The sequence below is a fragment of the Quercus suber genome, unplaced genomic scaffold (assembly GCF_002906115.3).
Source record: "Quercus suber isolate HL8 unplaced genomic scaffold, Cork oak 2.0 scaffold_32, whole genome shotgun sequence".
Taxonomy (NCBI): Eukaryota; Viridiplantae; Streptophyta; class Magnoliopsida; order Fagales; family Fagaceae; genus Quercus; species Quercus suber.
In genome coordinates, this window is record NW_027069497.1 from 517762 (window position 1) to 531321 (window position 13560).

Sequence of the window (13560 nt, forward strand, 5' to 3'; positions counted from 1 at the left end):
TCATAAGTCCAGACTGTATCATCAAACAATAAAAATAGGTGAACTTCCAAAATGAGGTTTAAATATGTTGCATATAAGTAAATAAGGAAAGTTAAACAATTAAAAAAATAAAAGTGAGTTTCAGTGTAGGATATGATTGTAATATGTACCTCTTTTTTTCTTTTTTCTTTTTTCTTTTTGAATGAATATTTTTAATTATTTAATATATATATATATATATTCATTCACTATTAAAGACCAGCCCTAACTTAAGCTTTAACCAGGCAAATTCAAAGCTTCAGGGCAGATAGGCTTATACGGAAGCCCTGTTTTGTTACTTATAATTTGCTTATAATAACATTCATCAGAATCATAATCTCTGTTTTGTTGTCCACAATAGTTTTCACTTATTATAGTTTATTCATCTGCGGGGCAACAAAAGAAAGTGATACATTACTGAGGAAAATTCATGAATGCTTTATGATTTGACAGTACGAAAATGAGCCACAAATACCACAACTCACAATAGAGAAAAGGGAATGGCAGTATAACTAAAAATATACACCTGCACCAGGAATTTGTCCCCCAAGAAAGAAACAAAACAAATAAAAACAAAACAAAATTTGATTTTTGTGAGTCCACGCAGAACATTCTAACACCTTTTTGAATTCAAGGATCAGGGAAAATTCAATGCTATATGAACGGTATTTTCTGCCGTTAGAGGAAGCTATTTCTCACATAATTGTTCCACAACTTAGCCAACTACTATATGTAAGCATGGACCCCAAGGAATGAATGATCCACCAACAAACCACCCTCAGACTGAAAACTTGCTAGCAGGCAGATAAATCTTCAATACTGCATTTCGTTCAAGATGCCATCGCTCATCTTCTCCACATCTTCTTGGGACAAAAGGGTTTTCCTACCACTGCCACCAGCCTTATCATATGGTTGAGCCATCTTCCTAAGGAACTGAAACCAGAGAGAACACATTATCAGATTTACAACCATATTCTATATCACAAACTCGCTATTTATTTTATTGTATCAAACTGACTTGTACACAGGATATGAACATTGAATTTCGTCATCTTGCTTGAATAACACTCCGTTTTAACATTTTTCTGATCCATAGTTGTAGAATTTTCTTTCGGTAATTTTGTTTCCATTAAAAAGTTACTAAGTGATCACCAGAGAGGTCATCATCTTTTTTTTTTTTTCTTGGCACAAATATCTTTATCTGGTTTAAGACAACCAAAACCAGAAAGAACTGTGGCAAAGGCATATGTGCACAGGGTAAGGTGTGACTGAGGCTAACTGCTCCCACACCCAATACCCATGGTCTTTCCCCAAAAAACACATACAATAGGGAAAAAAGTAAAAGAAAGCAATTTCAAACAATTGGAAAATCTAGAATGTCCTTTGATTGCTATTTGGTGAAACCGATAACACACGACTCTGATGTGGTTGCAAATTTGGCCTTTTGCCCATCCTCAATAGTCATAACAGATTTGTCGATTTCAAACTGTAAAAAATGGGAGAATATTGTACAAACATGTGGTAGTAACAGGGACCTACCTCCCGTGCTATATGCAGAGCCATGTCTGTGCTCAAATTCAGGTGTGCATCACGTAAATGTGACAGTATCCACCCAGGCAATTTAGAGCGCTTGTCATGACGGCTATACCTGCACAAAATTTAGGTCAACAATCCAACAGAGAAAATTATCTCAAGATAAATATATTTAATCTAAATTAGAGAGTGGTTAGCACTTCTGGGGACAGCAACAATAAATAAAACAGAGCACTCATCAAAGATGTTTTCCCAATAAAATTATAGCAATTTAAGTGTAAAAGCTGCAGGTAAACTCAACTAATTCCTTCCTACTTCTGTTCATTTTGGAACCAAATATTGTCAGTTATCTTATTTGCTTTAACAATGAAAGAAGAGGATACATGGTAAAATACTGCAAATATCTAAGTTATGATCATTCTGTACTAAATTTTACTCAATTATCACCATTCACCATTGGCCTTTGGGCCAAGTGGCACTCCCACCCCATGTGGTGGCCAAGGTCCAAGGTTCAATCCCCTTGTCTTCACCTAAGTTTCTCGACAAATATGAGTATGATTTTAGCCCAAACTTCAAGAGTCCCAAGTCCCAACACTACATAAAATCAGCATAATGATACTTGAAATATCCATATGAAGTTCTTAAATTACAAAAACTAATACTTATGGAGTGGCTGAAGTTTAACAAAAGCACAAATGTTTGATCAATGTATATAAAAATTTAGAAAAATTACTTGATAAACAGGTGGTATTTTAGTGTATATATATATACAGACCTTTTGTCACCTATCAAAAAAAATATACAGACCTTTTGTCAGCAAAGATCATCATCCCATAATCAGCCTTTGACCGGATCACTCGGCCCACACATTGAGCAGCCTGTCTCTGCTCCAGTAAAATCCAATGGTAAAAATATTAATCTATTACACAAAAAATGAATTTTGAAACAAGACAGCCAAAACAATAGTTGTTCTTCTGACACAAGGGCAATGGAACAATACCAAGGCATCAAAAGTCAGAAAATCTCCTTCCTTAATCTGAAAGGTATCCCGTAGATATTCCAACCGGGCAAGCAAAATCCTGCAAACCATACTTTCATCTGTCACATCATATACAATCAATTTCATAAGTAACAATAACATAGAACTGTGGATTAAAAACTCACTTGCTCAATGTGTACTGAAAAGGAACACCAAACATAATGACCAGTCTACCATAATGTCGATCGAAGTCTATACCCTCAGCAACTTTTCCCCTGCAAAAGTACAGATATATTTTCAATTTTAAATGAACCTAGATCGATAAAAGATTTCCCCTTCACAAGCTTCCTTTTAAGAACCAGAAAAGGACACAATGCTCAAAAAAAGATACAGTAGAGACTAGAGATTAAAAAAAAAAAAAAAATGTAAAACTTAAGGCTTAAAAATCACAAAAATCTTTTGGAAATATTTTATATGCTAACATCAGCAGTGCTAAAGGCACCAGATTAAGAGAAGGTTGCCTCAGACCAAATGAGACATAGCACGGTGTTCTTTTAGTCACTTATGGTATTAACATAAAGATTATACTACAAAATTTACACCATTGTGATGGCAAGTACCTTCCACCAACAGCGACAGGTTGCCTACTGTAACCTCTCCCAAACCCCACAAAAGTGGGAGCTTTATGCACTGGGTATGACATCCTTTTTCATTTGATTGCAAATGGTATTCAAAAGTTTTTTTTTTTTCCCAGTAAAATATTAGAGAAACCAATAGGCTATAACTCAAACACTTCCAAGCATTGAGAATGAGTTAAACTAAAATCTTCTCCTTTGCAAGGTGGAGAAGTACAACAAGGCTACATAGGTTGAAAACAGTCAAGAATTCAAGTATTATAGATTTCAACATGTAAAAGCAGCTTTTTACCCCTGAAAGAATTTAAAGGGGAAAAAAAGCATTTTAGTAGGACTAATACAGTACCTGGCAACAGAGAAAAAGATGGCACCCCTCCCACAATCACAGGCCTTGCGATAGTTGTCAAGAGCCAAAGTAGTTTCTACAACATCCTGAGTCTCGATGAAGACAAGCTTATGCTGCATTATTTCCTGTGAAAATGAGAGCATCAAGCACCTTTCAGCATAAGGAGATACCTAACAAACTAATGAAGGACAGTGAGGTGAAATTCAAGGAAAATACTTGAAACTAAAAGAATATAGATAGAACTGCTACCTTTAAAATTCCATTTTCATTCCAACTGTTCACTATGCCATCCATATATGAGTAACTAACAAAGAAACATACAATCCCATCTGGAACAACAGATGCCATCTCCAGTAAAAGCCTCCCATAATTTCGTACAACACCAAGATCACTTCTCATGTCAAATTTGGTACTGACAGGAAGCTGATCACTGAAACAAGAACCAATTTACCAGATACTAAGCGACAAACTAAAGTATTAATAATGGGGTCTAGTTGTATTACGAATTAAAAGGTGAGAACCAAACTGAAAAGACTAAAAATCATTATTTGCCTGTAAAATGCTAATGGATTTTAGCTGAACCTTATACCTTCCACGAGTGAGAACCATTGGGCATATGCAATCTCTTGTTAAGGACATCGTAAAACTTCGACTAACAACTGGATGGAAATTAAGTAGACGGGGGTAGAGATCAATTGGACTCAGAGTTCCAGATGTAATGACAACTGACTGGAATCGATCAAATACGGGCTTTATGGCAAGAGAAGCATCGTGGCAACTAAGCTGAAACACCAAACATATAGAGGGAAAAACCAATCAATAATAAATTCAAAAAGCTGATATGCCAAACAGGATGGAAATCTTAATTGCATCCACTGTCAAAAATATAAAATTAGACCTAGTAACAGCAAACAGACACGTCTGCATAAGCAGGTAGATGGCTGATGGGAGAGCATCTATAGGTTTAAATATATAAAATTGAAGGATCAGAAACATCAACCCATTAGATTCATTACTTAAGATGCTGGGAAAATAAAAGAAAAAGGAAAAGTGGCCTTAAACATAGATGTTGTAAGTTCAAAATTACATACAACAGATTGTTGAATAGGACTTCATAAGGTACATATTAACATTGGAGTCAAACATCCATTCCATTTGCAGAATACTGAAAGTTTGCTAACATATAGAGTGTTCCCTAAAGGTAAAATAATACAGAAAAGAAATAAGAGAAAAAAGGACAAAAACAAAGCAAGGTGAAGATGAAGAGAAACCAACCTGCAGCACAGGGTCAGGAATATGGGGCATTCTCTCATCAAAAGGTTCAATTATAATTGAAAAACCACGAGTGTATGTCCCTACAAGTGTTGCGAAGTCACATATTGTTTGGATGTGTAAGAATTCATCAGTGTCAGTGATTTCTAGTGTTAACATCAGTGAATGTAGGCGATCATAACAAAACTTCAGTGTTTTTTGGTCAATTCCAGCATGAGTATTAATAGATGCAACAAAGCCAACAGGCCCCTCCTTCTCAACGTTATCAGTTTCCAGCCGCCCCTCCAGATATTGGACCAATCTACGTAAGACATGCAGAAAATGTTCTGCTCGGCGGATATTTCCAGGCACGGCCTCCTTCAGAATATCATCAGGTAAGGCAGGATTGGAGAGCCAGTTGTCTGTGACTGCATGGAGAAAGAAGTCCAGCTCAAGATAACTAAGGACATTGTCAAAAAATAAAAAAATAAAAAAATAAAAAAATAAAAAAATAAAAAAATAAAAAAATAAAAATAAAAATAAAATAAAATAAACTAAGGACATTGTCAAAAAATAAAAAAATAAAAAAATAAAAAAATAAAAAAATAAAAAAATAAAAAAATAAAAATAAAAATAAAATAAAATAAAAACTCTTGGGTCTTGAGAATGAATATTAACGTCAGTGCAATCCACATACAAGGTAAGTTTCCTCTTTGTGCCAAACCCTCAACAAGCCGATTGTACTCTGCACGCAGTCTACCAGCATCTGTGGCCTTAAACCTTCCTACCATGTCAAACAATTTCATAAAAGCTGCATCAAATTTTAGTTTATGGTTCAAAGAGAAATTAAATATGAATCTAAGCTGGAGAAATCCAGCCATTACTTCTTAAGAATCACATCAGAATATTGACAGGCAAACACAGAAGGCCTACAAATTAAATAGAAAGACTTTTCCAGGTACTGGTCTAACCAAACTATACAATAATGGCTCCATATTTCCATAAAATTACAAGAGAATATTTAAAGTCCATGAAGCCAATCAATTATGAACCTAATACATCATGTAACAGCAAAACGGGAAGAAATAAAAAAAATTTAAGAAAAACACATACTTCTCAATCTCCTGACGCATTTTATTGAGATTCCTTCTGGCCCCTTCAAGTGTCTGCCTTCTCACACTAACACTAAGAGCTTCAATACACACATTATCAATATTATGTGCCTCATCAAACACCACAACAGATTCCTTCTGCATTTCCTTGGATATATACCCAGCCACCTTGGGATCAAGCAAATATTGATAACTATAAACCACCACATTTGCAAATTGCACCATATGTCGTGCCAAGAAGTATGGACACCACCCTTTCTCCTTCCCGTATGCCCTCAGATCCTGCAAGAATTTTTCAACATAGAAATGATTTTGGAACTCAGAAATATTTGGTAAAATGTTATCAGATTGCAACGCATCACTGGAATGTAAGAAATAATCTTAGCCATATTAATATTTCATATTATGGTAGACAGCTCAATATTATTCATAATAATCCTTTAATTATTAAAAAAAAAAAAATAAGGGGCAATAATCAGACTTCATGCAACAACATTGTTAATATACTGCCAACATGGATTCCAAGGATAGCAAAACTTGTTGCTTCTTCATATCTAATCAGAATCTAGGAATTACACAGATAGCTAAACATGTTGTTTCTTCATAACCAAACAGAATCCAGGAATTAAACGAATATTTCATAAGCAAAGCTGCAAGATAAGATCCAGCTACTTGAATATAATGATTAACAATTAACATAAATCCAAAATACTTGCCCTTTCCTAATCACCCAAAACACCTCACAAATCAACCAAAAACACATATAACTCAAAACTTTCTAATTCAAATCAACCAAAACCCATTGCCTCAATGCACAAAAAACAACCTGATTATAATTCATTCCTACCCACAAGGTACAAACCCATTTGGAAATACATGTTCTTTTGAAATCACCCAAAACAACTTACAAATCAACCTAAACATATACATCACAAAAATCCCAATTCAAATTAAAGATCACCCATTGCTTGAAATCACCAAAACAAATCAATCACAATTCATTTCTACCCGCAAGGTATAAACCCATTTGCCAAAATAACACAGATATCAATTAAAACACAAAAATCCCAGTTCATTTCAACCTGCAAGGTATAAACCCCGGGAGGCAACACTGCATTAGACCCTGCCTTCTCATACTCTTCAAAAAACTCACATGTGGGCAAATTGGGGTTTGCCGCTGCTGCCGCCCTGACCCAACTGGCCGTCAGTCTCCGGCAACTAGCATCAACTGAGTCCCGATTCTCCGCAGCCAAAACACGCGAATTAACACATAGGTTCTTGCGGGAAGAGAGCCCAACAGCAAGGATTCTAGCACGGTCCCCGATGTGAGTAGTCTGGTAAGCATGGAGGAGCTTGAGCTCTGCATCTCAAAACAACTCACAAATCAACCAAAACACATGCAACACTAAAAATGCATATTATATCAAATCAACCAAAACCTATAACTTAAAATCACAAAACCAAACCAATCCCAATTCATTCCCACCTGTAAGGTATAAACCCCATTTGCCCAACAAACTTTGTTCTTTCCTGATCAGCTAAAAACAACTCAAAAATCAACCAATGCACATACAATACCAAAAATAAAATCCAAAATTTAAATCACCCAAAACCTATTACTTCAAAATCACAAAAGCAAACCAAACATCAATTCATTCCACCCACAAGATACACAATTTAAACCCCATTTACCAAAACCAACTCACAAATTAACCAAAACACATACAGCCCGCACCAAAAATAAAAACCCAATTCACTCCATATACCAAAAACAACTGAGAAATCAATCAAAAAAACATATAACACTTGAAATCACCCAAGACCCATTACTCCAAAATAAAAAATAAAAAATAAAAACAGAACCAAAGCCAATTCAAATTGTGTACCTGCAAGGGTCTTCTCCATCTCATGGACAGTGCGGGTACAGTAGATGAGCTTGACAGGGTTGTTGGGTTTAGAGAGAGTGTAGCTGGTGATGAGAGAAAGAAGAGCGATGGTTTTGCCTGTGCCAGTGGGCATCTCGAGGAGGCAGTGCCCTCTGGCATCTAGAGCTCGCTTCAGTTCAACCATGTACGCATATTGTTCTGGGTATATGTGATCGTACGGAAAGTACACCGTTACGTCTTCTATTTGAAACTTCATTGTGTTTTCTGGGTTTTTGGGAGGGTTTAGAGAGAGAAGGGGTTTTAGGGTTTGGAATTCAGCAGACCCGTTGTTGTTGTTGTCGTTGCTATTGTTGTTTCTAGTTATTCTTCTAGTTCTCGTACACTGTCTGAGCTATTTCTATTCGAGTCTCGTACTATGCGAGTTTGAGTTTTGGGTTAACTCGTGGTGTTTGTTACCTGCACTTCAAAACTTAAAAACATGTGATTTGTTATTTAAAAATATGCCTAAAAATACTTGTAGGATAAAAAATATGTGTAATATTTTTTAAAAATTAAAATATTTTCTTTGCTTATTTTGCTTACAAAATAAGTTGAAAAATATAAGTACAATCGTTCCTCTAAAAAATTTGAGTTTCAAAAAATAGAAAGTTATACATAACCAAATAACCAAATAAGTCAAATAAACTTAAAAGAAAGCTCCCCATTTGAATCTTACAGTAGTCTTATAAGATTTACAACTATTTATTATGATAAGAGCCTAGAGAATTGAATTCAATAAGCATCATCTTATAGAATTTTTTCCATTTACTTATGTAAGACTTTTTCCATTTACTTAATAAGTATTTAGAATCACTCAATATTTTTGGTGCGTTTCTCTACTTTATCCGTCCTTTTCTTGTTACATAATTCACATCCTCATTGATTTCTCCATCTTTATAAACAACTTTTTTACCTTTGCTTTTTTTTAAAAGAAAAATGTTAAACAAATGTCATAAAGGCCTTGGTTTATAAACTTTTGTTAGAAAAATTTAATGGAAAAACAATAAAGTAATTAATTTTTCTAACAGGATTTTATATTTCTCATAATAGTAGTGCTAAAACTTTTCTAATATGATTTATTAATAATTGCTCTAAGAACCCCAATTAACATCACCTTAAAAAAAAAAAAAAATAGAACCCTAATTATTCACGTTTCCCAATTATTCATATTGCAGTGCGGCACCAGTGTGGTTACCCTCTCAAAGGGTAGCTGTCGCCCAATACCCATTATGTAGAGTATCCCGACATTGTGCGAGTAATAGAACCCTAACTCGTCACTTTTTAGGCCTTTGGTTTAGACTATTGACTAGGAAACAATGTATGCATTGTGAAAACCTCTCCCATCTCTCCCTCCCATTCTGCTAGTAAAAAGTGACATAACTATGGCCAGTTGCTTCTACACACAGATAACTGAAGTGTACTTGCAGTTTTGGTTTTAAATTGTAACAAAATGCCTGTTAATGTCTTAATGACAATCAAATAAATGAGGGAAAACTCCTATATACAATGGACATATGGCCAATTTCTTCATTCTTCTGTTGATGTGTTGGATACCAGGCCCTTGATCACATGCCGACATTGAAACCTGTCAACATCAGATAGATAACTTCAGAAATTATGGACTTCGTGGTTTTATCATGCTAACAAACAGAAATCGATACAAGCACCCAAAACCAGGCAAGTTTGGTGCATTGGCGATTGATCAACTGTAAAGCTGTTTCCATTGGAAGTCACTAAATAAATCCTAGAACACAGGTGGAAAAAAAAATAGTAAAGATTTTATGAGATTCTCCTAACAGCAACCTTACGTTTACATCATTATGATAAACTTATAGAAATTAGTAACAGTGTAAAAGAACAGATAACATAAGGTACATATTAAATTGATTGGCTAATGTACAAAATATTGTCAAGTGATAGAAGGATAAATAGGATTTGTCAAAATGGCATTACTTGTTAGACTGATCTCAACAAGTTAAGTTTACAGTACTAAAGTTAAATGAAAGATAATAAAGCATTGTAGTCTCAGAGCAGCCCTCAGTAGCAACTTCAAAGTATAGAAGAAGGATTTATATAAAATCTAATTGCTTCAAAATCTAACCCTATCATACCAGATTAAATCATCTGAAGTAGAATCTGACAAACTGGTGGAGCTCCCAGTTTGAGAAGCATGACCCAAAGCATCCATTTGCTGATCTTGGGTTCTGCACTTGAACCGTAGTCTGAAAGGCACAATCTGTAATGAAAATTCTTTTGTAAAAATGCTACCTTATTAGTTATCAAATATCAAGTAATACTAAAATCATAAACATGCATATAATGCCTGAAGGTCTTATGTAAGGAAGCCACAAAATACTTGAAAAATGCTAGCAGCCATAGGTTCAGTTTGGCAAACTCATCTCATGTTCTCTGATATGCACTAAGACCAGAATCAGAGATTGTCAGTATGAATGTGACCAAATAATTGATAATGCAAGGAAGATTGAATGCGACTTTTTTTTTTCTTTTTCCTTTTTTTCCTTTTAGAAAAGATACGTATCAGTAGCCTATGAAACCAATGCTTTGATGCTTTCAAGCTCAGATGGACATGCACGTGAGATGAGTCCATATAAAAGATTTTTATCATTCTCATAAACTTATAAAAAGTTATAAAAAATTCTACATGATCCTCTTATGCAATAATCATGAAAAGCAAAACAGTCTGATGCTTTCAGTAAGCAAAGGTAACACAGAATGAATTCACCCAACTATTATTAAAAGAGTGATAAGCATCCATAATATTAAGTGGAAAGATGATCTGCTGTCTAACCCACTCTGTAGACTTATTCAGTCCATTCCACAGCACAATCATAACTCCAGGAGGGTAAAAGAAACAGTATTTTATATGAGACAATAACTGTGTCCTATTTCCTACTTCAAATAGGACACTACTGCAATCTATAAGTGGATTTGGCTAGAAGCACCCATAGCAATAGCACATGGCAATATCTCTAGTAAATTTACAATTAATGAAAAGTGAGAACAATAGTTTATCAAGACTATCCACTATCATGTCAGGTATACAACTGTCTTATGCACATAAAAGCAAGCAGACTCACCATACAAAAGAAAAAAAAAAATGATAAAAAGGCATGCTATTTATATAGCTTTGCTGTTGCATTTTTTACTTATCCCAAAATAAATAAATAAAGGAGAATTGTTACCTTTTTGCTGTATTTAAAATCACGTTTGGGAAGAAAATGCAGAGGCAGGTTGAAAGAACAGGGAGCCTTAACCAATAGAAACAATTTATTGGGGCCTAATAAAAGACAAGAAAAAATCTAGATCTTTTATTTTTGCTAAGTAAAAAAGAAATGAGGATTAGCAAGACAAAACTCACTCAATTAACTACCTGGATAGGAACCAGATCCAGCACCCTTTGAGATCAGTGTCCGAATAGCCTGTCAAAGAAACATTAAATACAATTTCCTATTATAAATTGATAAAAATTTCAATTTAATATGGAACTTGGAAGTGGAATTAGCACTAAAATACCTTTCTTGAAAGTCCTTCTGCCACTTTGCTTTTGGTGAAATCAATCTCCCCACTACCAACCTTTCCATGTGAAAAGCACAACTCATAAACATGCTGAGGTCGAATAGGAGTAGCCCCAAGAACCAAAATGACACCCTGTACGTTAGGAATCTCACTCATCATCAATTTAAGCGCAGTTTGAAGATTCGAAACTGTGTTCATCAGTTTCTCCAGTCTTTTTATTCCATGCTTGACCTCCCTCATTCTGCCAATTAGCTTTCTCCGCGCCTTTATATCAGATTGTGTAAGATCCGTCTCCTAAAAGCTTACAACTCTTTAGAGCACAGAATTCAATCCAAAACGATATAATGCAAACTAGCCTGTGCTCAACTAACATTACCAATTCTGTAAACTCAGTATGCAGTGTATCAAATTCAAGACTGATATCCTGCAATATGCTGTTTACAAGTGACCGATATTAGATACCATTTCCTATCTAATATCAGATATCATAACTACCATCCTAACTGTCACAACAATAATTAAAAGATCGAATATCAGCTCAACTATTTGTATAAGAACATATAGCTTTTCAAAGTCTCCATCTTTGAAGTTTTTCAAGATACAACTGTACTTTTGCCCAACCTATTTTTCAAGCAAAGTAAAACCATGAAAAAAAGTTTTACCAAACTAACAGTAGTGATAGTTTGTCAAGAGTGGTGAAATTAAAATTTAGCCTGTTGGATCGGATGTGGACAGGTGACAAGTGTTTGACACGTGTGCGCATCCCAACAGGTCTAATACACAAGACAAGACTACTAAACCCAAAAGAGTGTTTGATTGATCCGCATGAGTCCATGTTTCCAATCCTTGAATAAATGATTATTAAATTCACTATTTCCTATCGGTTCAAAGTTCCAACGAACCTCAATTTGAACTAACTATACATTTCATTTAAAGTTAAAAAAATTCACATGTTGGTTAAATAATTAAATTAACTATTTCAATTTTTCTTATCAAGTAAAAAACTTTTAGAAAAAATGTTAACAAAGCCTCAAAATTGTTTTTGGTAGAGATTCACATTGAATATTTCTTTTGTTAATTAGGTAGGGATTCAGATTCCAAAAAAAGTTTAAAAAAAAAAAAATAATAATTGTGAAATTTATTGGAAACACTGATATGATATGATATGCCACGTAAGACCACAAACTCATATTGAACAAAAAATAATTAATTAATTAATTTTCCGTCTGATTTTCCTGCACTTTGCGAGCAAACAAACAGAAAAAGAAAAGTGGGAAATAGAGAGGGAGGACTTACGAGGGGATTTGTTGGTGCATGTAAAGGACGAAGCCAACGGCGTCGTTGATGACGTGGAAGATAACGGAGCCATCTATTGACTCTGCCGCCGTCTCGATCTCCGTCTGCTCCTCCATCATCGCCACTGAGAGAGAGAGAGAGATCTGAACCTACGTTTTAGGTTCTGTGATAAAATTTGAAAAATGATGTTTTAGCGGGAGTGGTCCTGATTTGCAAATTACATGAGCTTATCTGGAAAAACAAACCAGAAAGGCCCATTCGGCCCAACTAATTGAGCCCGGATTTTTTTTAACAAGTTGCAATTGTTTGTTTGTTTGTTTTTTTTTTTTTTTTTTTTTTTTTTATTAAGGCACTGAAATTATGGCAGTGTTCCAAAATTTTCATACTCAGACTGTGTTTGAGAAGAGTCTTAATGCCTCTTTCTTGCTCTTATTCCCAAAATGGTGGATGCTGTGGAGATCAAGGATTTTCGGCCTATTAGCTTAGGTGGTGGCATTTATAAGATTATTTCGAAGGTGTTGGCCAATCGTCTTAGGAGGGTGGCACATGGGCTTATTTCAGATTCTCAGAATGCATTTGTGAAAGGTCGACAGATATTGGATTCTTTTTTAATTGCTTCAGAATGTATTGATAGTAGGCTGAAGTCAGGTGTTCCAGGAGTGTTGTGTAAGTTAGATGTGGAGAAGGCATATGACCATGTGAGTTGGGGTTTTTTAATGTATATGCTTCAGCGCTGTGGGTTTTCAGAGAAATGGAGAAAGTGGATATTGTGCTGCATTTCTACTGTTAAATTCTCCATTCTGATCAATGGTAGCCCTTCTGATTTTTTTGGTAGTTCTAGGGGGATTCGGCAAGGGGATCCTTTGTCTCCGTTGCTATTTGATATTGTTATGGAGGGTTTGAGTCGTATGTTGGATGTGGCTGCTAC

General features: G+C 35.0%; 2 protein-coding genes across 2 annotated transcripts; both read right to left on the reverse strand.

Moving 5' to 3' along the window:
• Window positions 1-479: 479 nt before the first annotated feature.
• Window positions 480-8210, reverse strand: LOC111985419 (general transcription and DNA repair factor IIH helicase subunit XPD). Its single transcript, XM_024017064.2, has 13 exons — window positions 7761-8210; window positions 6957-7234; window positions 5876-6156; window positions 5460-5542; window positions 4787-5190; window positions 4101-4294; window positions 3761-3941; window positions 3512-3636; window positions 2716-2805; window positions 2552-2630; window positions 2359-2435; window positions 1558-1666; window positions 480-951 (listed from the first exon to the last, which is right to left on the reverse strand). Exons 1-13 carry the CDS (start codon window positions 8014-8016, stop codon window positions 832-834), a joined length of 2277 nt encoding a protein of 758 aa, XP_023872832.1. The 5' UTR covers window positions 8017-8210; the 3' UTR covers window positions 480-831.
• Window positions 8211-9120: 910 nt separating this feature from the next.
• On the reverse strand, window positions 9121-12827 carry LOC111985433 (uncharacterized). Its single transcript, XM_024017082.2, has 7 exons — window positions 12633-12827; window positions 11713-11770; window positions 11334-11630; window positions 11191-11239; window positions 11003-11097; window positions 9911-10035; window positions 9121-9384 (listed from the first exon to the last, which is right to left on the reverse strand). The coding sequence occupies exons 1-7, from the start codon at window positions 12749-12751 to the stop codon at window positions 9327-9329; spliced, it is 801 nt and encodes a 266-aa protein (XP_023872850.1). The 5' UTR covers window positions 12752-12827; the 3' UTR covers window positions 9121-9326.
• Window positions 12828-13560: the final 733 nt, after the last annotated feature.

What these genes read in the sequence shown, in the direction of transcription:
- LOC111985419 (XM_024017064.2), bottom strand. Translation starts at nt 8,016, where the DNA reads ATGAAGTTTCAAATAGAAGACGTAACGGTGTACTTTCCGTACGATCAC. An exon ending in ACAAAGAGGAAACTTACCTT is followed by an intron (nt 5,191 to 5,459) that starts GTATGTGGATTG and finishes TTCTCCATGCAG; the next exon opens with TCACAGACAACTGGCTCTCC. An exon ending in TTCTGACTTTTGATGCCTTG is followed by an intron (nt 2,436 to 2,551) that starts GTATTGTTCCAT and finishes TTACTGGAGCAG; the next exon opens with AGACAGGCTGCTCAATGTGT.
- LOC111985433 (XM_024017082.2), bottom strand. Translation starts at nt 12,751, where the DNA reads ATGATGGAGGAGCAGACGGAGATCGAGACGGCGGCAGAGTCAATAGAT. An exon ending in ATGCACCAACAAATCCCCTC is followed by an intron (nt 11,771 to 12,632) that starts GTAAGTCCTCCC and finishes ACTTGTAAACAG; the next exon opens with CATATTGCAGGATATCAGTC. An exon ending in TGGATCTGGTTCCTATCCAG is followed by an intron (nt 11,098 to 11,190) that starts GTAGTTAATTGA and finishes GTCTTTTATTAG; the next exon opens with GCCCCAATAAATTGTTTCTA.